This window comes from Canis lupus, chromosome 27, assembly GCF_003254725.2.
Source record: "Canis lupus dingo isolate Sandy chromosome 27, ASM325472v2, whole genome shotgun sequence".
In the NCBI taxonomy this organism is placed as follows: Eukaryota; Metazoa; Chordata; class Mammalia; order Carnivora; family Canidae; genus Canis; species Canis lupus.
Genome location: NC_064269.1, coordinates 42380127 through 42405812, shown reverse-complemented (window position 1 = coordinate 42405812; position 25686 = coordinate 42380127). Strand labels below are relative to the sequence as shown.

The window sequence follows — 25686 nt, the reverse complement described above, 5'->3', positions numbered from 1 at the left end:
GGCCCAGGGGAAAGACCTTGACTTAGAATCAGGATGACTTGGATGTACATGACGCCTTTTCCATTCACTAGCTTTGTGACTTTGGGGAAGTTTCTTAACCACTCTGAACATCTTCCTTTATCACTCAAATGGGCATGATAATAGCAGTACCTCATTGCATAGTGGAAAGAATTCAACGAGAAAAAGTACTTTAGGAATTTAGCCCAGAGCCCACGGCAGTATATAATAAGTGGTAGGCACTCCATTCTTGAATCAGTTGTTATATATCCCAATCAAATGGCAAACTCCAGGTCCTGTGTGTGTCTGTCTCCCTAGGCACATGCACAGGGCCTTACCTTGGGCTGGCCTGTCGTCGTTCCCTAAACTGAGGGCAGAGTCCGCCTGGGTCTGGCACATGCCTTTTTGGCTGTTATTCAATTATACAATTCAGCATTATCAACTAGAGTCATCATGTTTTACATTAGGTCCCCAGGCTTTCTTTCATCTTGCAGCTGAAAGCATGTGCCCTTTTGCCAAACTCTCCCTGTTTCCCCCAGCCCCTAGTCCTTGGCAACCACTTTGCTACTCTGAATTTGACTTTGTGTGTGTATGTGTTTTTAAGATCCCATGTGTAAGTGAGATCATGCAAGATTTGTCTTTCTCTCTCTGGCTTACTACACTCAGCATAATGCCCTCAAGATCCATCATAAATAGCAAGATTCCCTTCTTTCTCACGGCTGAAGAATATTCCCGTGGATGCATATAGCACACTTCCTTTACTCATTCACTTGTTGGTGGACACTTAAACGTTGTTTCCATGTCTTGGTCACTATAAATAATGCTGCAGTGAACATGGGGGTGTGGATACTTCTTTCAGATTCTGTTTTCATTTCCTTCCAATAAATACCCAGAAGTGAGATTGCTGGATCATATGGTAGTTGTATCTCTACTGTTTTGAGGAAATGCTGTTTTCCAGAGTGGCTGCACCATTTTACATCCCCACCATGAGTACACATAAGTTTCCTTTCTGTCCTCATCCTTACTAACACTTGTTATTTCTTGTCTCTTTGATGATAGCTGTCCTAAAAGGTGTGAGGTGACAACCCACTGGAAGTTTGATAGCCATTTCTCTGATGATTAGTGATGTCAAGCACCTTTTTAATGTACCTGTTGGCTATTCATATCTTGTTTGGAAAATGTTCATTCAAATCCTTTGCTCATTTAAAAAAAATTTTTTTAAGATATATTTATTCATTTGGGAGAGAGAATGAGTACATACACACAGGGAAGGGGCAGAGGGAGAGAGAGAACCTCAAGCAGACTCCCTGCTAAGCATGGAGCCAGACACGGGGCTCGATCTCACAACCCTGAAATCCTAACCTGAGCTGAAATCAAGAGTCAGACACTTAACCGACTGAGCCCCCCAGGCACCCCTGCTCATTTTTAAACCAGATGTTTGGGGGTTTTTTTGCTATTGAGTTCTACGAATTCCTTATAAATTTTGGATATTAAACCCTCATCAGACATGATTGGCAAGTGTTTTCCTCCATTCCTTAGGCTGCCTTTTCACTCTGTTGGTGTTTCCTTTGCTCTGCAGAAGCTTTTCAGTCTGATGTGATTCCACTTGTTTATTTTTGCTTGTGTTGCTTAGTGCATTCCTTATCACATTTGCCACAGTGGTTGGCACACAGTGCTGCTTTCTCTTCCTTTCACTACAGCACTTCATATTTATACAGCATTTTCTTACACATCTTTTAACCTTTGTACCACCTTGTGAGTTAGATCTAGTTATCATCCCCCTTTGCAGATGAGGAACAGAGACATGACCCAGTTTCTCCGAGGCCACATAGCTGGTAAGGAGTGGAAGCAACATTGACCCGAGGTCCTCCGGTCCTTGGAGTATACCTGCATGGGGCAGTGAAGAAGCCACATACTCTAGGGAGGAATTTATCAAGGCCGCTTAAACCACAGGCGTGATTCCATGGACAGCAAGCAGATCTGGGGATTGGGGAGATGTGCACTCAGCCCTACCTTCCCACCAGGATGGCTGGGGGATCTCGGGCAGATTATCTGAACTTCTTCAGCCCCAGATTTCTCAGCTGTGAGCGGGGAGGGTCATAAAGGAAACTACGTCATAGGGTTAGCATGGAGATCAAACAAAATAACCCACGTCACGCTAGTGCGATGCTTAGCACACAGCAGGGGCAGAATCAATATCTGTACCAGGCGCCGACACAGGGAACGGGAAGTCCAGAATCCAAAGTCTGGTTTTGCCACCTTCCAGTTAACAGTCTGGCCTGCCTGAGCCTCAGTTTCCTTACCTGTAAATTAGGATACTAATGGGATCTACCTTAAGGGTTATGGTGAAGGCTCAATGAGCCGATATATCTAAAGTGCTGGGAATTGTGCCTGGCCTGGGTGGTATGCCCCTGCTGCTCCCAGAGCCCAGCCCTGGGGTGGCATGCCCCAGAGCCTTGGAGTCACACTGTGGGAATGGCACAGGCCCTATGCATCTCTGAATTATACCATTAGGAAATAGAGTGAAGTGGAGGGAACCTCAGCCTCAGACCCCAGGCTGCTTCCGTCTCCAGTCTCCAGTTTCTTCCCATCCTCCAGAGCCCAGCACCAAGGCGTGTCCCCTGCAAAGCTTTCCCCCGTTGCTCTTGTGCCTCCCCGCCAGCCCTGCTGGCCTCAGCCCCTGCCCCTGCCTGGGCAGGATCCGCTGTCCTCTGGATTCCCACACCAGCCTCCCGTCAATTTTTTCACACCGGATCACCAATGTTTACATACGTGCCATGTCTCCCTAAACTAGAGCAAACTCTTCACGGCAGAGCAGCGTCTACGAAAATTTGCCTCTACATCCAGGACAGAATGCAGCCTGGCTCATGGCATATAGTAGATTCCATTTGTTGACTTGATGCATGAATTAAGTCCCTATTACTGAGGGTACTGGAGAAAAGTGGGGAATGAAGCATGCACATTTGTGAAACTCGTATGTGAATGGGAACAAAAGCCCAAGTACCTGCCACAGAGACCTGTCCACCTGCTATTGATGTATGCGCAGGTGGACAGAGCCCTTTCCAGACACTGCCTCATTTTATTTTTATTTTTTTTAAAGATTGTACTTATTTGAGAGACAAAGAGTGGGCAAGAGTTGGGGGGCAGAGGGAGAGGAAGAGGGAGAAGCAGACTCCTGGATAAGCAGTAAGCCTGACGTGAGGCTCCATCCTAGGACCTCAAAATCATGACTTGGCCTAAGGCAGACACTTAACCAACTGAGCCACCCTGGCTCCCTCCATTTTAATCCTCATTTTACAGATAAGGAGGCTCAGAGAGACAAGGTATTTGCTTAATAAAACAAACGCTTGGCATCAAACTGGCAGCTTTTGGGAAGCCTAACTCAGGCTCGGAAACTCGGTCTATAACTTGAGTGTGCCAGGAGGCCCCAACCTCCTCCTCCCCCCACACTCACTGCCCCAGCCCAGCCCTACGGCTGTCAGGGCTTCCTCTCAGTCCCCGGCCTTCCTGTTGCCCTCTCTCCTTCGTGCCCAGCAGGGTGGCACTGCCCACAACCCCAGAGTCATTCAGTTGCCTATCTTGAAGCCTACTTGTTTGAAGTCCAGCTACCTTTGTGGAAAGCCAGGAGAGATCCAAGTGCCAGGCTGGGTGGCTCAGCGGGAATTACAGAGCCGGGCGCTCAGTTGCATCTTGCCAGCTTCCCTCATAGAGATCTCTTTATTACCTGGCAGACCAGTACCTGGCTACTAGGCAAAGCCAGCCTCAGAGGACTAATCAGGGCCATCCAGTCCATGCCAGCCTCAGAGGCTGCCTCACGCTACATCCTGCCTCACACCAGAGAAGCACGCCTACACAGCGTTAGTCACCTACCCTTAGTCAATTGTGGGCATGCACCAGTTTTTGCAGGAATGATGAAGGCAGATCCTGGTCGATAATAATGACTGCATTTATCAGTGTTTCTGATTTGCAAACATTTTTGAATGCCCTGTGAATAAGCCGAGTGGATAAGAGTAGTAATAGTAATAATATTATATATCATAATTATAATAATAACTAATGTTAATTAGTGCCATGTACCTGACAAGGTTAAGGATAAGGGAGGTTTGATGACCTCCTGAGAACCCACAGCTAAGATGCTCGCCCCATGACCTTCCATAGCAGCTCACTGCTTTTGGCACCCACCCCTGCTGTACCCCATGACCCCATGGCAGCATCTGCAGGGAAGATGGCCTCTGGGCTGTGAATGGAAGAACCTCGATCTTGCCCTCCATAGCACAGACTCAGAGCTAGACAGAAACACAAACCTCAGGCAGTCTCCCATCTCATACCTCAACTACCTTCTAGCCACACCCTCTGCTCATGTGCACCAACCCAATTCACATACCCCCAGAAACACCCACTGCTTCTGGTGAACCAGATACATGCTAACACTCAATGTGCTTATAGACATTTGTTTGGGAGTGCAAAGATTCATACACAGAAATACACATGCCTGCGCCTTGTCACACACACACACACACACACACACACACACACACACACACGTGCACACACTCCTTAAAGGCACATCTCATTTCGAGAACAAATCCAGAGCTCTCATAAAAATGCACATTGGTCCTAAATATACCCCAACTCTCACACTCAGTAGAAATCCCCCAAACCTTTGCACACGTGAACTCATGAATGCACACACACTCACCCGTGGATATGCAGACATACATATACACATATACACATAATACATATTTTCACGCACAACCCTCCATGTGCATACACACACATGCAACTGGGACCAAGGATTTGTCTCCCCTACATAAACCCCCCTGACCATTGGGCCCTGGAAGGATATGATGTTCCATAGGGACCTACAAATCATCCATCTGTGGTTCCATGTGGGTGGCATTCTGCCAGTCCTCTAGCCTAGTCCTGTGTGGCGTGACAGAGACGAGCGGGCCAAAGGCCAAGTTTAGAGCTGCAGCAACATGAGCAACTGTCATACGGGCATGGCGCCACCAACCTTTTTGTCCCTGAGCACCGAGCCAGGTTCCTGAGCTGGCCTGGCCCAGGGCAGCTCTTCCCACCCTGCAGAGGACTCCTCTAGAGTGGGGATAGCTGCGTCAGGGTATAAGAGGCTGAAGCTCACACTGGATCACACTTTACCGTGTGACCTTGGGTGGGACACCTCAACCTCTCGGAGCCTGTTACCACATCTGTGAAAGAGGGATAATCATACCCCCCCCCCGTCAGGAGTGTGGCAATAAAATGAGATGTACATAAATGCCTAGCACACAGCAGAAATTAGTACATGCTGTTGAAAGAAAGAGTAAACAAGCGAATAGCAGATGATCGTGAATGACACTCTGGGGTTCTCTGCTGAACTACTCTCGCTCTTCTGCCCTTTGAGCCCTCGACTCAGTTTTCCATAGGAGAGCATCATCAAATCGCTGCCCTGCTCAAAGTTCCACCCGCATGACTTCCCATTAGCTTCCCACCCCACACAGTCCTCTGGAAGGCCCATTTACCCTCCAACCCCATCTCCCCACTTCTCTGCCTTCTGGCCACCCTTCCCTTCTATTCTTTGAGCCCATCCATTTCTTCCAGCCCCAGGGCCTTTGCACAGAATATTTCCCCTTCAGGTTTTCACATGGCTCTGTCCCTAGCTCTATTTAATCTCTCTGTTTAAATGTCACCTCCTAGGTGAAGTCTTTCCTATCAAAACTACCTCCCCCCTTCATCCTATTTTCCATTTGAGCCCTTATTAATTTATATGCACATATGCTCATTTTCTTGTTTAATATCTATCTTCTCTTGAATGTGAACTCCATGATGGCAGAGTCTTTGTCTGGTTGTGAATCCCCAGCACCTACAGCAGAGCCTGACATGCAGTAGGTGCTCAATAACTACTTGCTAAATGAACATACAGATAGAACTCCAGCCCTTGGGGAACCTAAACAAAAATTTCCATCCCTAAATAACAGTAATGTGCTTAGCTCCCCTCTCTCCACATTCCTTTTTCCTGTATAGCATAGCTCATTAATTTTAATTTTTTCCCAGCCCCAGCTAGCCTAATTATTCACAGCACTCATGTGAATATTTGTGTATGCGTGTTGATAAATGAGTGAGCTTGGGCTGATCTATTCTAATGGTTCTTAAGCAGGGAAATGCGTCGAAATCCTGAGCCCGCCATTTAAAATACCCTTGGCCGCCCTCCTTCCACTAGCCTCCTACTGAACAACAGTCTCCAGGGCAAGTGTCTCCTGAGAAACTTCTCTTGGCCACCTGGATGTGTGTTACTGCATCATCTGCAGGAAGGCAGTGGAGAGCAGAGGTGAAGACACTGAGGCCAGAATCACCCTGCCAGGGTTTGAATGTGGCACTACCTCATCATGGTTGCTTGAGCTAGTGCAGGTCACCTAACCTCTTCGTGACTCACCCCCCAACTGTAGCAGCTATCAGGAGGTATATTGAGATGAGTTTGTTAAGCCCTTAATGCAGTGCCTCACCCATAGTACACTCATGGTAAAATATTTGCTTTCATTAAGTTAATAGGATTTTCCTCTAGGTTGTGATGCAGGCTTCCTCAGTTTTCCTACAGAGCTTAGTTCAGGGCCATTCTGTGGCAGACGGTCAGCAAGTGGAGTCACCTGTCGTGCTGACGGAAATAAACATGCTATTTCTCCCACCTTCCAGAGCTACCCTCTGTCTTGAACCCACATCCCCATCCAGTTATCAACGCATTTCTTTACGCTTCTTTATAGGAAAATTCATCAAAGGGCTTTCTGCACTCACAGTCTGCAGTTCCTCTCCTCTGCCATCCTTTAAACTTATTAGGGAAATTTCAAACATGTATTTTACCAATCTTCCACCCCAATATTTTGTGCTGGAGTATTTTAAAGCATACCCCAGAAATAATAGCATTTTAGCCAGGCTGTATTCTAACAGGGAAAATTTTAAAAAGATATAATAACAGGACCATTATTATGCCTGGCTAAATTAACAATAATTCTCCAATATCGGTGCTCAAATTTCCCTGATTGCCTTAAAAATGTCTTTTTATAGTTGATTGGTCTGTATTAGGACCTACTCAAGGTCCACACATCATATTTGGTTGATTTGTCTCTTTTCCCTTCTCTCTCACACCCACACTAATCAAGCTTCTGCCCCAATGGCTTTAGCAAAGCTCTGCCTTTCAAGGTCACTGACTAGCTCAATGTTGCTAAGGCTGCTGGGCAGTTCTTGATCCCCGCCCTACTGCAGGGCTCCTCTCTACGTTCCTGCCCTCCTGGTTGAAACTCCTCTCTGCAAGGACACCACAGGCTTCTCCAGCTTTTCTCTTGACACTGGTGGGTACCAAGACTCCACTCCTGGTCCTCTTCAGTCTTACTTTCTTGCTCCTTAGTGATGTCATCCAGGCTTACAGCTTTCAAAGCCACCCCTAATTTATATCTCCAGTCCAATCCAAATGCCGACCGTCTCCACCAGAGTGTCTAACAGGCATCCCAAACTTAACACATCTGAAACTCCACCTGAAATCTCCCCCAACCTGGACCTCCTCATCACCCCCTTCCAATAACTTTGGCCCAAACTCTTACACTCATCTCCAATTCCTCTTTCTCTCGCATTAATCCTTCTGGAAGTACTGTGGTTTGCCCGCTCATTGCCACCTTCACTGCTACTACCCCACGTTCACACTACTTCCATGTCTCGCCTGGACTTTGCAACAATGTCCTTCCTTATCTCCTTGCTTCTAGCTTTCTTCCTCTTCAGGCCGTTCTCAACAGAAACTCAACCAGCAGCCGAGGTTCCTTTTAACCCATTTTTTTCTTTTTCCTACTTTCTTTTTTTGTGTTTGTTTAAAGATTCTATTTATTTATTTGAGAGAGGGAGGGAGAGGGAGAGCGCGTGAGTGGGGGGAGGGGCAGGGGGAGAGGGAGATGCAGGTTCCCCACTGGGCAGGGAGCTTAATGTGGGACTTTATCCCAGGACCCCAGGATCGTGACCTGAGCCAAAGGCAGCCTCTTAACCACTTAACCAACTGAGCCATCCAGGCACCCCTTAACCCAGTTTTTCTTAAAGTAAAAGCCAAACTCATCATAATGGATGTCAAGACCCTATCACTGTTTCTCAACAAGAAACACTGGTATTGGGCACCTGGGTGGCTCAGTGGTTGAGCATCTGCCATTGGCTCAGGTCGTGATCCTGGGGTCCTGGGATCGAGTCCCCGCAGGGAGACTGCTTTTCCCTCTGCCTATGTCTCTGCCTCTCTCGGGTGTCTCTCATGATTGAATGAATAAAATCTTAAAAAAAAAAAAAAAGAAGAAAGAAAGAAAGAAAGAAAGAAAGAAAGAAAGAAAGAAAGAAGAAAGAAAGAAAGAAAGAAAGAAAGAAAGAAAGAAAGAAAGAAAGAAAGAAAGAAAGAAAGAAAGAAGAAAGAAAGAAAGAAAGAAAGAAACACTGGTATTTTGGGCAGGAACATTCTTCACTGTGGGAGCTGTCCTGTGCATTACAGGATGTTTGGCATAGCCCTTGCCCCTAAATGCTGGACGAGCAACACCTCCCCCTCAACCCTGCCACCCATTATGACAACTAGAATATCCCCACACATTTCCAAACACAGCCTGGTGGATCCCATTTCAGCATCTCTTACCAGATTTGCTGCACCCCTGCACTCTCTCACTTTTGCTACACCCCAATACTTCTGATTGGCCTCAGACTATTCTCCCTGTATTCCCTCTGCTCCTGGTGGGGAGTTCCCTCACCTGAGTGGGGGGAGGGTTGCCTCTGCCAGCAGTGCTTCTGCCCCAGACTGCACCAAGCCCCTTCCTCCACGTCTTTGCCTGGGTGTTACCTTCTCAGTAAGGCCTTCCCTGGGCCCCCTGTTTGAAACTGTGAACCCCTTTACTCCCAGGTCCCCTTTCTCTGTTTTATTTTTCTCTAGAACACCCGACCCATCAGATGTACTATATGTTTTCTTTTCTCTCTCTCTCTCTCTCTTTTTTTTTTTTTTTTGTCTATCAGCTTCATGAAGGGAGTTGAGGATTTTTTGTTCACTACTGTACCCCAGTGCCTGGAATAGTAGTAGTAATGGGCACACAGTAGACAATCAAATATTTGTTAAGTGAAAGAATACACATGCCATGAATATGTACTTGTGTAGAGAAGAAAACAAGCACTTTTAAACCAAGGAATAAAGAATTGGTTTCATCCTTAGCCGGGACTGGAGTATGCTGAGCCTGGGGTGGGAAATAGGGGGAGAGGTGATGAGAAGGTTAGTTTCTTCCTCAGATCAGTTCAGGAAGACTTCCTGAAAGGTGAGATTTTCAGACTCATCTGCAGCTCATGGGAAGGAGACTATAACACCCTGGCAGCTCCCTCAACCTTGATGACTGTAGGCAACAAAGGGAGCCAAGCTAAAAGAGTGGCGAAGACATTTCAGGTAAGGAAGCACACTTCCCGAGTCTTATTTCTACCGCAATTTACCAATGTCTGGAGGAGACTATAGCAGGACACCTCAGCAGCTGGAGGGCCAAGTTCAAATGGAGCTCCTAGGTAATGTCGGCCTACCCATCCACCCCTCAGAAAAACACACCCCAAATGATCACACAGAGGCAGGCTACCCAGAGCTTGCCTTCCAAACTCTCAGCAGACAAGAAGGAACCCAGATTCACAGTCAATGGCATACTTTTGATTGAATGATGCAATTCTATTTATACTACATATGGAAGGACAGATATCACCATATCACCAAGATTGATTATTAGGGGTGAAAAAGCAAGGTGCAGAACAGTATATAGCTTGCTGCCATTTGTGTAAAAAGAAACACACACACATAAACACAAATATGCACATATGTTTATGTGTGCACAAATATATATGTATGTGTGTGTGTATTTGCTTGAATGGACATGGTACATCCCTGGAAGGGTGCATGAGAAGTTGCTAACAGTAGTTTCTCGGAGGTGGCAATGGTGATGAGTGGGTTGGAAACAAGGGTGGGGAGACACTTTTCACTATCAACTCCCGTATCTTTTTTTTTTTTTTTTTTTTTTTTTTTTTTTTTTTTTTTTTTAAAGATTTTATTTATTTATGAGAGAGAGAGAGACAGAGGCAGAGACACAGGCAGAAGGAGAAGCAGGCTCCATGCAGGGAACCCAATGTGGGATTCAAACCCGGGTCTCCAGGATCACAGCCTGGGCTGAAGGTGGCGCTAAACCGCTGAGCCACCCGGGCTGCCCCAACTCCCGTATCTTTTAATTTTGTGCTATGGCAATGTGTTCCTTGAAAAAGACAATTTAAATTTGAAAAAGAACACAAATAGATTAACAAACTGAAAACCAACAGGGCCAGGTGAAATGTTCAGCATTTTAAGTGTTAAAATGGAAGCCACTTGCATAAGAGGACGTGGCCAGAAGTCTGGGGACAGTCCTTCAGGAGCCTTCAGTGACCTTGTTTGATAGGTCTCATTTGTGGCTGCAGGTTGAGAAAGCCAGTGGGTTCCTAGGTGCCATCTAAGGATGGGCAGAGTTCAGAACCGTGTGGCTGTGCCAGGGTGAGGGTGGGACTCCCGTACCAAGGCTGGTCTGGCCAAAGGAAGTGTTCCTGGCTCCTGTTTTTTAGAGAGCAGTGAGGAGGTGACCACACAGAGCACCCCACAAAGCCATGAGGAGAGGAAGTGGTAGGCTTAGGTGCGTTCTTCCGAGAGAGAGAGAGAGAGAGAGAGAGAGAGAGAGAGAGGGGCAGGGTGTGTGGGTCAGGGACAGGAAGGCCAGGGATGGGAGAGATGACAGTCTTCAAATATTTGAGGGGTTATCAAAGAGAAGTTGTCCTGTTCTGAACCCTCTGGAAGACACAGGGGGATAACGAAGAGTGCTCTACCTTCGAAAAAACACTTTCTGGCCCCAAGGGTCCCAAAAGAACACCAACTACCATACTTTTTTGAGTCATCACTGCGAGTAGGCACTTGCCTTGCTCGGCGCTTTAGTGGAATTGCCTTTCATTGCACAGCAATCCTGCGACGCAGGGACTATGCCTATCCCTATTTTACAGAAAAGAAAACCAAGACTGTCACTGCTGAGTATCACAGCGAGCACTGGACAGAGTCAGGATGCAAACCTAGTGCCACATTCTGAACTATTATCCTTCATCACAGGTTGGGCCCCATGTGAAGACTCTGGATGAAACACAAATATAAACCGCGGGAAGGCTGACACGCAGCTGGGATTCTCCTGCCCACGCGTCTTGGGTACCAGGGAGGCTGGGGGCGGGGTGGTGGGGGTGCGGGTGGCTGCTGTGTAGAGGTCGGACCTAGGTGACAGCATCCTGATCCCTCTAGTCGCCCACGCCTATCTCCCCCCCTTCTCCCCGGCGGACGGCGCGCACCGGCGCAGGCCGCGGCCCACAGAGGCCCGGGAGGGGTGCGCAGCCTCGGGGAGCGGCCGCGGCGCAGGGCGGGGGAGGCCGCGGGGCCAGGGGCGGCGGCCGCCGGGGGTGACGCGGCTCCGAGGCCCCCGCCCTCCGGCTCAGCTCCGGGAAGGCGCGCGCGGCGGCGGCGCGGGGGCGGCTCCCAGACGCCGGGGGGGGGGGGGGGGGCGCCCGGCTGAGTCCGAGGGGGCCGCGGGAACCGCCACGCGCAGGACTCCCGGCCCGCGCGGGGCGAAGGGCAGAGGGAGGGGGTGGGGGGCCCGGCGGGGTCCCGGAAGGCGGGCGGGGGAGGAGGTGGGGGCGCGGCGGCGCGGCCGAGCCCGAGAGCACAGGTGCCGGGGCTGCGCCTCGGGAGCCGGTGACTCAGCAGCGCGGCGCCGGGCGGGGGCGGGGGCGGGGCGGGGCGCGTGCGCGCGGGGGCGGGGGCGGGGGCCGAGGCCGCGCGGGGGGCGGGGGGCGCGGGGGCCGGAGGCTCGGTCCCGCCGTCAGCCGCTCGCCGGGCCGCCCACGCAGCCGAGAGCCCCGCGGCGCGCGCCCGCCGGCGGAGAAGCCCCCGGGGAAGCGGCCAGAGGAGGGAGGGCTTTCCCCAGGCTTGCCGAGCGAGTTCGGGGCCAGGGGTTCCCGGTCCCTGAGCTCCCCTCTCCAGCTAGCTCCCGGTTTTCACGCAAAGTCCGGGGGGAGCCCGGGGTGAATTCCTGGGGTGCTTAGAGCTGGAAGCCCCTGCAGAATTCACCGCGCCCCTCCTGGACCTGCAGGGGGCCACCCTACACTGCAGAGGTCTCCCGGTTTTTTCCTGCAAGGGACAGGGAATTCAGCGTCTCCCTCTGTCCGCCCTCCTGAGCTCCCTTCTTAAGGCTCTTACCATTTGGAAGTCACTTTTCAGGTCTAAGCTGGGTCCTCCTGCTGCCGCAACCTCTTAACAGCCTTGCTTTTCATGAACTTGGTGAGTCCAGGAGAGAGAGAGAGAGAGAGAGTCGGAGAGTGGGGCAGAGTGATTGTCCCCATTGACCAGAGGGGACGTCAAGGCCCAGAAGGAGGGTTTGCACCAAGCTTCCAGATCAGGTCTGTGAGGGTGGCACGGTCATCAGGACTGAGGAGCCTGAGTTCTGGGTCAGGGGCCTGCCTACTTCTGGAATTCACTCCGGCCTTCCACGACTGGCCCTTAGGAATTAAGTCAGATGCCAAATGAGCCAGTTTGGAAGCATCCAGGGCATCTCTGTAAAGACCGGACTGTGCACAGGAAATACTGAAGCTAGACACAAGCAAGAGATTGCCAACTGCTTTGTGGAGTTTTTGTTGCTGTTGCTGTTTTAAAATAATCATTGTGTTCAACTCATGTGTTGAATGAAAATTGTGGTGCATTGGAATCACTTATCAAGGAAGAAATTGTGGAATTCCCTTGCCTCTCTGCTCGGGATGGGGAGTGCATTCCTGATTGGAGGCAGGGAGACAGCAGGTTTGACCTGACAGCTCCGAAGCCCTGAGAGGTCACAAAGCCCTGAGAGGTCATGTGGTGCCCTCCCTGGCCAAAGCCAGGCCAAGTCAGGATGGGATCAGGGAAAATCACAGCTCAGCTTTCCATGCATCACACGGCTGCTAGGTACCTGAGCTTCCAAACAATACCTCAAGAGAGAATCTCTGGTCCCTGACCCCTGCACTTGCCCATGGGGCAGGCTTCCTCTCCGGAGCTGGCAGCCTCCAGAGGCCTGGTCTCCTTCACGCTGCAATAGGGTGAGGGATCAGAAGCCAGGATGGAGGCATTATAGACTTGCCCCATTTTACAGAGGGGGGACCCAGAAGGACCTGGCTAGCCAAGAGAGTGAAACAAGTCATGCAGAGAAAGGAGATAGAACCCAGAGTCCAGACTGTGTAACCAGACCAGGGGGCCATGGGGAAGCAGGAAGAAGGCTGAGTTTCACCATGAGGCCCAGACATCTTTTTATGGTGTGCATTGTGATCCATCTCCCCCAGCCCTAGTAACACACTCATCCTTGCACAGCATACCCACTCAATCCCACAAACACATCCACAATGTATACACACCCACTCACCCCCCTTCAGTGTCCTGACATCTCCCTGCACAGAGCTGACACTGCCTGGTCAAGAGATAAGAGTAAAGAGGCCTGGAGCCTGAGACTGGTTCCGGTTTCATCCCCCAGGCTAGAATCCAACTCTCTCTTCTCTCTTTGCACCTGGCAACATGGCCACAGTTGGGCTTCCTCTCCGTCCCATCATCATAGACCTTTTGCCTATTCCTAGTTCAACCTTCTGGCGAGGCTATGGGCCTTTAGAGGGCTTTCTCAAGCTTAATTCTTAACACTGCTTCCCCACACTGAGAACTGGACTGGTCTGGGATCAGAAGGTGGTGGCAGAGGGAGGGGAGGCCCTTCCATACTCATAGATAGGATTGGGGGGATCTATTAGCTGGGAGGAGCATTCATGTGCCCCTCACTCCCCAACTGACCTTATGAGCTGAGCCTCTGATTCAGCTTCTCACACATGCTCAGCTACAGAGCCTGGGCTATTAGGCCTAACTAAGCACAACCTACTTCCCCAGTGGGGCCTCCCTCCAGCTGAGGTCTTCTTCAGCCTTGACATCATACCCTTACCTCCCTCCGCTCAGTGATTACTGAGCCTGCCAGGGACCTACATATTAGGAATTTTTTTATTCAAGCAGTATTTATCAAGCACCTACTAGATGTTGAGTTAGCTCCTCATCCCCTGTTCTCTCCAGGCCCATGTAACACCAACCTCTACTGCCTCTTTTTTTTTTTAATTTTTATTTATTTATGATAGTCGGGGGGGGGGGGAGCAGAGACACAGGCAGAGGGAGAAGCAGGCTCCATGCACCCGATGTGGGATTCGAGCCCGATGTGGGATTCGATCCCGGGTCTCCAGGATCGCGCCCTGGGCCAAAGGCAGGTGCTAAACCACTGCGCCACCCAGGGATCCCCCTCTACTGCCTCTTAACCCTCTTGCCCACATCCTGCCACCTCACAGCAAACCCCAATAGAGTTGTATGAAATTTTTGCCATCTAGAAAATTATTTTAAGATCCTAGAAAGGATCAAGAGAGATTACCAAGTGTCAGGATGCTCCTTAAATTCCTGCCTACTGATTTTTACACATGAAGCTCATTGGGCAAGTATCCCTTCTACAGCCAAGATAATTACTTTTCCAAAGCAAGCCAGTGTGGGAGTGCCCAGGGTGCCCCCACCACATTGCTTGCCAGGTCCACGCAAGGCAATTCCAATTCCATGCAAAATATGGCAGAGATAAAAATCACTTAGGCTTTCAACAGCCTTCCTCATGAGCCCTTCAGCTTCTTCTGAGCCTCCTGCTCTGTCCCTTAGTCAACCAGTACCACCATGGCCGCCTCCTCCCTTATCCAATCTGCTCTTGGGCACTGCTGAAATAAGAATTCTTTCATACTGAAGTGTCAAGTCTGATATAGCTAAATGTGTTGTTTTTCTCCTGTCCTAGGAGATTTTGCATTTTAACAAGGGGGATAACCTTGAAGTATTGAAAGGAATCTCTAATTGTGGAATAGCTGGCACAGGCAAGCTATTCTGCAAGGCAGAGACCCCCGTGGGTCCCTTGAATTCCTGTAACTAGCTATAGGTCTGGCCCCAGACACCCAGGCAACAGTCCGGCTGCTTCTTATGGCCCATCACTGGGTTAAGTCAGCAGCGCCAGATGAAGAATGCTAAGTCTAGTTCTGCTCCAGTCACTTCTCTCTCCAGCCATAGTTTTCTCATTTGCCAGATGAGAAGTTTGGACCAAAGGACCTTTCCGTACCTTTCCAGCTCTGATGTTTGCTTGACTCCCCAACGGAGCTGGAGGACCCTGGTCCAGTTCCTAAAGTCCTCCGGTCCCTACTGCAGTGGCCTAGAGGGAATGGCCGGATGCCAGCACAGAACGTGGGCAGGGACTTGGACTGGCCTGCATGGCCTCTGTCCCCAGTAGCCTGCCTGCCTGCTGAGGACAAAAGATACCACTCAGCACACACACTGGTCCTGCAGAGTTACATAACCCTCCCAGATGGGCTATTCCAAACAAAGAGCAATAGCAGAACAGCCCATTCCCCCACCGTGCCCAATGCCACAAGTAGCAGCCTTTGCCTGTGGTGGCCTCACAGCTACAGCCACCCTGGGAAGGAATTTCAGATGCCCACTATCTTTTCTTTCCTGGTTTTTCTCCCCCTAAGTGGTATTTCATCTAAGAAAGTCTTAGAAGAAGAAATTCTTATCTCTAGGCTTGACCAGAGAAAATGGAGCCTTCTCCTAATCTCCCTGCTTTTCCCCTCAACCCACCACCCCAAATCCCGCAACACATCAGGCTCTCCTTTTCTCTGGCAATCCTTGCTAGTTGTTTGTTTGTTTGTTTGTTTGTTTTGTTTTGTTTTGTTTTTTTACAACCCCAGAAGCCTGCGAAGAGCAGGGCTACCCTTCCATTCCCAGGGTGGAAGAATTGGGTTAAATGGATATAGCTTTCATTCCAGACAAGTGGGAAGCATGCCCCTGGCTCAGACTCAATTCCCCTCACCCTTTCCTTTTATCTTTAACAAGTTCATTTACTAGATGAGACTGTGGTTTCCCCACTTAGAAAATGGGTAAGGTCATTCTTACCACCATGGGGCATCAGGTGATAACTCGGATCCCTTGGATGTCTTTAGGAGAACTGCACATTGTCTTAAAATGCAACAGAAGACATTTAAGTTGAGCTTAAGGAAGCATTTCCCAACTATAAAGTTGTGAGACCCCATCACAGATTGCTCAGGGATGGTGAATTTGTCCTGCCTGGCTACATTTCATGTGAGCTACACGGTCATGTATCTGGGATAGCCTGCATGCATATTGTCCAAAGGTAGAGGAATAGATGAGAAAAGGGCACAGGTTAGAAAGCAGGTTTGGAAGCACGGAAGGAATTCTGAACTTGGATTCTAGTCTTTCACTGTGGTCTGACTGTGGATGAACCCTGGGCCCTGGTTTCTTTATCTGTAGAAATACTGCAACGTACTGAGCACTTACTGTGTGTCCAGAATAGACAAAAAAATGATACCTTTTAAGTTTTAAACTTTACAACAATCCTTCAAAGTTTATATTACTATGAACTATATTACTTTTCGTTTTATAAATGAAAAAAAGGGACACCTGGGTGGCTCAGCAGTTGAGTGTCTGCCTTTGACTCAGGTTGTGATCCCGGGGTCCTGGGATTGAGTCCCTCATTGGGCTCCCTGCAAGGAGCCTTCTTCTCCCTCTGCCTGTGTCTCTGCTTCTCTCTGTGTGTCTCTCATGAATAAATAAATAAAATCTTAAAACAAAACAAAACAAAGCAAAACCTCAGAGACTTAAGGAAGGTAAATAATGAACATAAGATCTCTGTAGCTGGTCATGAGCAGGGTTTGTACCTAGATATGCCTGACCTCAAAGCCCATGTTCTTAAGCACTTCAATCTTGAAAATTCTGTGATTCTATGGTTTCCTTAAGTTCCCCTCAGCCTGAAAAATCTAATTTCTCCCTCACTCTACTCCTCATCCTCTTTGTTTGTTAATGCCCCCACTCCTTGAAATGGAGATGACCACCAGTTTCCTGGCTGGAAACCAGAAATTCTTTGCAGCCTGTGTGAGAACCTGTACTTTGTGCTTTTCCAGAAGCAGAGAAGGAAGGTGCTGCAGTGGCCCAAGCCTTGGAAACCCTGCCAGATGGCCTTCCCTTTGGGGATTTGCCAGGTACAATGATTGTCCCTGGGACCTACTAAGAAACCCCATACTAAGCTGCTACGTAGTTAGTGTCCAGGGCCACTGAGAATATTTTCGGGCCCCAGTGAAAAATGTTGAGGCTTCCCCAGCAAAGCTGCCTAAAAACCTTAAAGGGGGATTTAAATTCAGGATCCAAGTCCCTTTCTAGACCACAGATCCGGTGGTTGGTCCCAGCTCTCCCCTCTTTTTCCCTATCCCTATTTTTCCCTAAGCTGTTTTCTTTGGCTCTCCACCCAGATCTGACCCCATCTGCCTTTTCTCATAAGTGACCTTTGAAATGCAGGTGGTACAGCTATTTGCTGAATCAGCAGAACCAACTGCTGCTCCTCTTGTTTGGTTTCAGGCCAGCAGGAAAATGTTCCAGGATGCCATCATGGGGCCCTTATAGCTTTGATGTGTGGGCCTGGGAAGGACTTGGGAGGAAGGAAGGAGAGAGTGATTGGAGCAAGGCAGAGGGAGCCGGAGAGGAGGATGGAGGCCATTGGGTTTTCCCAGAGGCAGGGGTAACTTGTTTCTCTTGAACTGTGTCTTTTTTGGATGAAAAGGAGGAAGGAGCAATGCTCTGGGCTCTTGGACAAGCAGAGGAACAAAATATCTTTATAAGTGCCCACTTTGTGCCCGCTTCTAGGTGAGCAAAAAGAGGCACACTGCCTCCTCTCAGTGAGCCTTCTCTGGCCCCATTTTCCAGCTTACCAGCTAGAAGTCCTCTCTCTTGCTAGAAGCTGGAGGCAGAGGAAGAAAAGGAGCATAGGCAGTTTGGTGAGCACTGGCCTTCCTGTTGCATCATCACAATCAGGCCTTCCAGCCACAGGTAGACAAGGGCCCCAAGTGCCAAGGCTCTTACTCTATTGATAGTTTAGCCTCATGGGAGGTCATTAGAGTTGGGGGGACTGTACTGTCAGGGAATGGGAAGATACGCACCTGCCATTCGGATATCTCCATGAATTGAATCTTCAGGGCTCCATCCTCCTTTCAGCTATCCTTGGCTCTTACTGTTCTTGACATATACCCTTGACTTCAACAGGGAAAACCTTCTCTCTGGTCTCTCAATATGCTCCCCGTTTTCACCCTGTTCTCTTCTGATGGAGGGTAGCTCGAGGCAGCAGTAATTTGCTTACTCTTGTTTAGATGTTTTTAGATATATGCCTCGAGTATGTTGAACAAGGACTGCTTGCTTCTTTCCTGGTTTTCTACAGCACAGGGTATATGGTTTCGAATGGACTGGACACTAGATAGAATAGAGTTGATTGACTGACAGACCTTCACACTCTCTCAGTAGCTCTCAGAATGGGCCATACAGGACCTGCCATCTCCAGGCAGACAACCTTGACTCAGTAGGTGCGGAAACACCTGCTCCAATCAGCATTCTAGACAGCAGGCTAAAAAGCACATCTAATGATTGTCTAGCTATCCTTCAGCCTCTAGTCAGTGTGATACCATGGAGCTCAAAGAATGGCCCAAGATTTATTTTATGCTCAAAGGATGGGAGAAGAGAATGGGAGACTTCCCTGAGCAACTTAGTTGGAGCCAAAAGATAGATAGAAAGAAGAAAATACAGGAGAGAGAAAGAGTTTGAGGGGAGGGAAGAAAAGGGAAAGAGAGAAGGAAGGACAAAGAGGAAGGAAAAAGTAGTGAGGAAGAGAAAGTAGAAAAGGAAGACAAGGGATGAAGGAAGAGAAGAGAAGACAGGAGCTACTGAGCCATTCAGACTTCATGGCTACTTGGAGTTGGGGGGTTTGGGGTAGAAGCTGAATTTGGATTATAATTCAAGAATCTCATGCAGCCTCCAGTAATCCTCTGCCTAGAGGCTGCAGAACACAGGCAAGCCCCAGGCTCTAAAGGCATGGCTGGCTGCATGGGAAAAAGTGTTCAGACAGAGAAGCTGTGGTCACATGGAAGCCAGTAGCCTCTGGGAGGGTCATGTGCTTCCATGGCAAGAAGTAGACTTTGCCAGATCAGGCTGAGGCTCTGACTCCAGCCAGGAAAGGGATAATCAATTCTGTAGATGCTGTGAGCCTTGATTGAAAAAATAAAGAGGAGGAAGCTAGATCTCTGCTTTCATTAAGAGTCAAAAGCAGTGGGGGCTGGAGCTTAGCAAGAGCCAGGAAGCATGCAGAGAAGAATGTTAACCCCTCCAGCGTCTTTCTTCCATGATATCTCTGCACTAACCCACCCCTTCATCGTAGCTTCCTTGTCCTGACTTCCAAGGCCACCACCTTCCTATCTTTGTCAGCTGAAGAGCGAGAGAGCCTATGTCAGGCTGCATATTAATGCAGATCTGATGACAATTAAATGATCCATTATTTCCTGGTCCCAGGTTCCCTGGGGCTCTTGCCTCTCCTGGATTTGGGCAAGGAAGAAGAGTTCTGGTGATAAGAGACAAACTGTGTGGGGGAGATAATGCATCTGACACAGTGCCTGGCCCCATGTAACCTTCACCCAACCCTTAGCAACCAACCTCACCAGGACCACGATTTTACTATAATGAGGCCAGAGAAGGGCAAGTGAAAAATGAGAAAAGATTTCAGTAAAATTATAATCCAGAGCCCTCATCTGCCGTATCTTCTTCCTACTTCAGCATGCCCAGGAGAGAACTCATTCAGCAGGGAGCTCCTCAGGAGAAACACCAGGGAGAGGGTTGCTGGCTCTGCTCTTCTCCTCACCTCCCCCTATCCATAAAGATCTGTCTGCCTGCTGGCTGCATCTAGCCCTGCACCACTGAGAGGTATGGGCAGAGGAGGATAGCCATACAAAATGGGGGTCAAGGTAGAGAGCAGGGTGGGGCCAAATGTAATCAGCAACAGTGATTTCATTACTGAGGTTCTGTAGGGAAAACTCAGGCTGAAGTTAGGCAAAACAGTGGGGAGAAATGAGCGGCACAAAAGGCACAGAGAATACATCCACACAGCCAAGATATCCATGATTTCACATCCAAGGAGAGAGAGAGTTGCGGGGAGGAGGTAGAGTGCTCTCTCTGTCTCTTGGTGTCTAGGCTGGGGAGCAAGGGCAAAAACTGGAGGATCTGGAGGAAGGAAGGAGCTACTTGGGGCATTAACTCATTAGTGTCTGGCACAACTTCCTAAGCGAAAGATTTTTAACAACTTCCACTCTCCTGCACCATTCTAATTATTTCTTATTTTTGTTCTTCTTCTATGAAGCAAAAGCAGGACAAAGGAGAAGGAAAGATGGAGATGCTATGGTTTGTCTCTGGTTTTGACTTGGGATACTGGATAGGAATCCAGGTAATTCCTAAATCCCTGGCTTCCCAGCAAAGGCACCTGGGCAGGAGAGTTTGGTCTCTTTAAGCTACATTGGGGGCCACCACAAAGTCTTTCTCCAAGAAAAATTATCTTTCCTCAACCATTCTTGCTCACAGTTCCCTAAAGAGATGCAAAAAAAAAAAAAATGAGAAGAGAGAGGGAGATACCAAAGGGCATGAGGAGAGGAATCAGGTGAAGAACCATAATTACCTGCCCCCAGGGAAATAAATGGAATAGTTCTCTCCACCCTCACCCCATTTAGGGAAAAAGCCACATAATACCTTGTAAGAACGTTGTCTTTTGTTGAACCATGGGCACTAAGGGAAAACTGACTTTCTGCTTATAAGCCAGATAAGGAAAGAAAACTGTGAAACTGAAGGAAGGACAAATGGGGAAGAAATGCACATCTTCTTGGGGCTTGAATCAATTGCTATAGGTCTGCCAAGTCAGATCATCCTGGACCTTCACCCCTAAGAGCCTGTGGTTCTGGACAAATCTATGCTGTGAGCTCTCATATCCTGACCCAACTTCTCGAACTACATAGATATGAGGAGAAAATGAGTTCTTAAGGAACGCATCAAATCTTCACAAGTATCTGCAGACCTGAAACATGCTGAAGGTGAGGTTCTTGGCTCTCCTCCCTCCTCCCCCCACCCAGCTCCTCCTTTAGCATCATCACCATTGTCAGGGTAAGGTGCTGATTAGGTGCTGATTTCCCCTGAGCTGCTCTTCCATGCAGTTCTCCCATCACCTGTATACTCAGAGGAAGGAAGCTAATATGTCACAGCCTGCCCAATACAGAGGAGAGAATATTCCAGTCCTCTTTCCTCTCTTCTTCCCACGTCCTTAGTTAATAGACATTGAAAGTAAAAAAAGATTTTGAGGTCCTAAAGACCCTCCCTGAAGTTAATGAGTATATTTCTCTCAGGACCCAACACGAGATTCTCCATATCATCAAATAACCAAGTGGAAGCAAGATTTGCAGTCACCAGCCATAACAGAGAGATTTAAACATCCAAATACCAACACCTCTGTTTGCCAACTCTCTCATCATTGTTCCACAATTGTCAACCATCCCGCACAGAAATCCTCCTGAGTCAGAGGGAAAGGCGATAGCCAGATTGAGTCCTCATGCTATAAATGAGTCCTCCATTGGCTTGGTGGGTTGTGTCTTTGTGCCCCTTTGGTTCTGTGGAGATTCGGAAGAAAGATGCCCACTCAGGTCAGAGCAGAGTAGGCTTCCCCAAAGAGCCACTCCTGGCTTTGATCCCACTGCATCAGTTAAAGAGCCAGACTCATTCCTCTGGGAAATGCTTTCTCCCACCATTTATCTTCCTCTACCTCTAGCACTTATGCCTTCTCACATCTTTCTTGCTTCTCAGCCTTATCCCCTGCCTCCTAAATTTTCTCAGACCCCAATTCTACTCTCCAACTAGGGTCCTTTAAAAGGACCCTAGCCCTTTTAAAGCTCTTAACATGCCTCTTTGCCAAGCCTCTGCGTTTTTCATATCTCGCTCTCCATTCAAATAATTGTACTACCCAAACTCCCTTCCAAATTTTTCCTAACTTAAAAAAAATTCAACTGTTCTTTTTTCTTCAGTGTAATCTTCACCACAACTTCCTCCCCAATCTTGTCCCTTTTAAAATCTCCCAGGTTCTGATATCCCCAACCACTTACCACCTATTTCTTTCTTCCTTTGCCCCCCAAGAATGGTCTGGATTTTCTCTTTTGCTCCAACATATCCCCTAAGTCCCCTAAAACACTGATGCCAATCCCTCTATTCCCCCAAATCTCCTTGACACACTTCTACCTCCAAGCACCTCCTCATCTCTTCACTTCAGGTTGCCCTAGTCCCTCAGACTCTTAGGGGAACCCGATTTGCCCCTTATCTCTTCCTTCTACACATTTACTTCCCTTTCTGTTACCACAGTGCCCCTCCCTTCGTCCCCACTCACTCGGGTCTTCTGGTCAGGACGCCCTTGCCGAGGGCGGCGGGGGATTTGTGCTGAAGGAGGGTTCCGGCGGCAGCGCAACAACTCGGGGGACGCTCCTTCTCCTTGTCGGCGACGGCCCCGGGCGCCACGGGGTGCTGGTGGGGCGACTGGGGCGCGTGAGCCCTGCTGCTGGGGCCCGGCTGGGGCTGCACCAGGAGCTGCCCGTGGTGCTGAAGCGGGGGCTGCTCCGGCGCGGGCTGCGGCGCGGCGGGCGGGAGCTGTCCGTGGTTCTGGAGCGGCTCCTGGGCCGCGGCGGCGGCGGCGGCGGCGGCGGCGGCGGCGGTGGCCGGGGCGGCCGGGGCGGCAGGCAGCGGGGCCGGCGACGGAGGGACCAGCCCAGGCGGAGGCTGGGCTTGCAGCAGCTGCTGATGCTCCCACAGGCTGCGGTTCTCGGCGCTTAGCTCGTCCAGACGCCGCTCCAGCTCGTCGATGCGCTGGCGCTGGGTGTGGATGAGGCTCTGCTGGTTCTGCACGATGGCCGTGAGCTCCTTGAGGTAGAGCACGGCACGCACCGGGTTCTCCAGCAGGCTCTCCATGCCGCCCGCCGCCGCCTGCGCCCTGGCTGCGCCTCGGCGGGCGGCGGGGAGCGCGAGGGCGCGCAGGAGCCGAGCAGCCCCGGCGATCCGCTCGCCTCCCTCTCCGGCGGGCCCAGCCTCCCTCCCAGCCGCCGGTGCCGCGTCACCGCCACCCGGACCTTCACACACGCAGCGAGGGGCGGGACCGCGGCGCCAGGGCCCTCCCACCCACCCTCCCACCTCCGGGCTTCGTGAGGAGTCTCGGCTTCCTGCAGGGCTGACCGGAGAAAAGGGAGACAAACGAGGGAGTGGGTAGGGGAGCAGGAGACAGATAAATCTGGCGAGAAAAGGAAAGCGGTGGGGTGGACACTGCTGCACTGGGGGAGTGCGATGGGACGGGTAGGAGAAGAGAAGCAGGTACGGGAAGAGGGAGAGAAGAGAAAGGGGCTGGGACAAGGAGGGAGGGCGCGCGGGGTGGGCGGGGGTGAGAGACAGAAGGTGGCAAAAGGAGAGAGAAATGGAACTCTGAAAGGTCACAGAACCTTTTTCCTATGTCCAGCTATCCCAGAGGTTATGGGTCATCCTAAAGACCTTCTGAGGAGGGGCCCCCCTTGCCTCTTTCGTACTCAACCATCTATTCTGCTGGGGAATTCCCTGGGACACAAGGATCGTAGAACTATGAGGGACCCTAGAGAGCATCAGTCCTTTATTCAGCCAAGAGGAAACTTAGGGTGAGAAGTCTGTTTATGCAGGGTTTTCTCTGGGAAAGAGACCTCAGGACAGTTTTGGCCACTCTAATATGATTATGAACTAAATAAACCAGGCCCTGTGTGTCATGGGTTCACGCTTCCAGAAACTTCTGAAGAGATCGTTCTGTTTGAAAAACATTTATGCACCGCATTCTCCTACCAAACTCTGGGCTAGGTGGTGGTAAGATCAAGATGACTAGGATGGAATCTTTAGCTTCTTGAACCTTACAGTTAAATAGGTGAAACAAGTAGTAAATATTTAATTTTGATATATGGTGGTGGTTGTACATTGTAAGATAGAAATACGCTCAGAGTGCTAAAGGAAACCAACATCTTGGGGATCTGGGAGGGCTTCTTGGAGAAAGTAACACTTGATGTGGAAAGGATTTTCCAGAAAGGAAAAAGCATGAGCAAAAGATCAGAGACATGAATCAACATGGACTGAATCGTTAATTAATTACTACAAAATGTACATTAAACACCCACTGATTGTTAAATACTGTACTAGGAACTGTGCAGGCTATATCCAGCATAGATAATAAATTACGATTTCCATAATCAAGGAGATTATAATTTAGTACAATAGATATGGTGTGCACCTAAATAACTAAAATACAAATAAAAATTTCTGTCAGAGCTCTTCAAGTCAAGTTTCATAGGAGTTCAGGGGAAGGAGAGGTTGTGCTTGACACGGTGACCTGATCAGGAGGAGATGTTATTCAAGCTAGGCTATGAAGGATGAGAAATTTCAACAGGTAGACACAACAGGGGAGCAGAAGATGAAGAAGATATGTGAGACAGCAGGAAAAGACTAAGGAATGGAAATAGAGCACTTTAGTTTAATCTAATTTGACAGAACGACCCTTTCCTCTGGACTGTGAGTGCTCTTAGCATATCTGTTATTGTGCTATGCTATCCTCCACACAGATTTTTGTTCCCCTCAGGGTAGGCAGATCCGTGGATACCACGTGTCCAGTGAGCCGGGCCAGCAAAGCCCGTCTGGTGCCAAACTTGAATGACCTTATGGGAAAGGATATGTGCTCTGCAAATATATTGGCTTCTCTGCACCTGCAGTGTGTTTTTATTTTGTTTTTCTCTCATTTATTTCCTTAGGAAACTTCTTTCTATAAAAGAATGAGTGAAAGAACTTTTTAAAAATATGTATTTTTTTATTGGAGTTCAATTTGGCAACATATAGTATAACACCCAGTGCTCATCCCTTCAAGTGTCCCCCTCAGTACCCAGTCACCCCATTCCCCCGCCCACCTCCCCTTCCAGTACCCCTTGTTCATTTCCCAGAATTAGGAGTCTTTCATGTTTTGTCACCCTCTCTGATTTTTCCCTGAGTGAAAGAACTTATCCGTAACTGAGCCAACAGTTGGGAGAACAAAGCACCAGGGAGGACCCTTTGGTAGTGATCAGTATTCCAACTAAAGAGTAGAAGTTGGGGGATAGAATGAGGGCACACAAAAACTCAAACACTTCTGAATTTTCTTTGCTCGCCTAGTCAGTTTGTTTTCCATGAGTTGGGTGCCCATAGAGACAATAGTATTTCTATAAGTAAAATAGCTTACAGCATAATTATCCATAGGGCTTGTTTGAAAAGCAGATTTCTGGGCCCCAAGTTGTCCTGCTGTGTTGGAATCACTAGGAATGGTGCCCAAGTATATTAATCTTTTTGGCTTTTTTTTCTTTTATTAAAAAATCAACTTTATTGAGTTATAACTTACATATATTAATATGTACCCACTTTGAGTGCATGGTTTAATGAGGTTTTTATTTTTAAGATTTTATTTATTTATTCACGAAAGACACAGAGAGAGAAGCAGAGACATAGGCAGAGGGAGAAGCAGGCTTCTCATGGGGAGCCCGATGCAGGATTCAATCCCAGGACCCCGGGGATCACAACCTGAGCCAAAGGCAGCCGCTCAACCTCTGAGCCACCCAGGTGCCCCAGGTTTAATGAGTTTTGACAAACACATACACCCA

The 25686-nt window shown here is 49.0% G+C and overlaps 1 protein-coding gene across 7 annotated transcripts in view; it reads right to left on the bottom strand.

Moving 5' to 3' along the window:
- Positions 1 to 23088, bottom strand: part of IQSEC3 (IQ motif and Sec7 domain ArfGEF 3) — a 110773-nt gene extending 87685 nt beyond the window's left edge. For 3 of the 7 annotated variants that reach the window (XM_025461781.3, XM_049102595.1, XM_049102596.1), the window contains exon 1: positions 22395 to 23086. In XM_025461781.3, the coding sequence (XP_025317566.3) occupies positions 22395 to 22969 (575 nt within the window). In that variant the 5' untranslated portion in view covers positions 22970 to 23086. Of the gene's footprint in view, positions 1 to 22394 lie in introns of all 7 variants that reach the window. The other 4 variants (XR_007406436.1, XR_007406435.1, XM_049102597.1 and 1 more) reach the window with 2 other exon arrangements.
- Positions 23089 to 25686: the final 2598 nt, after the last annotated feature.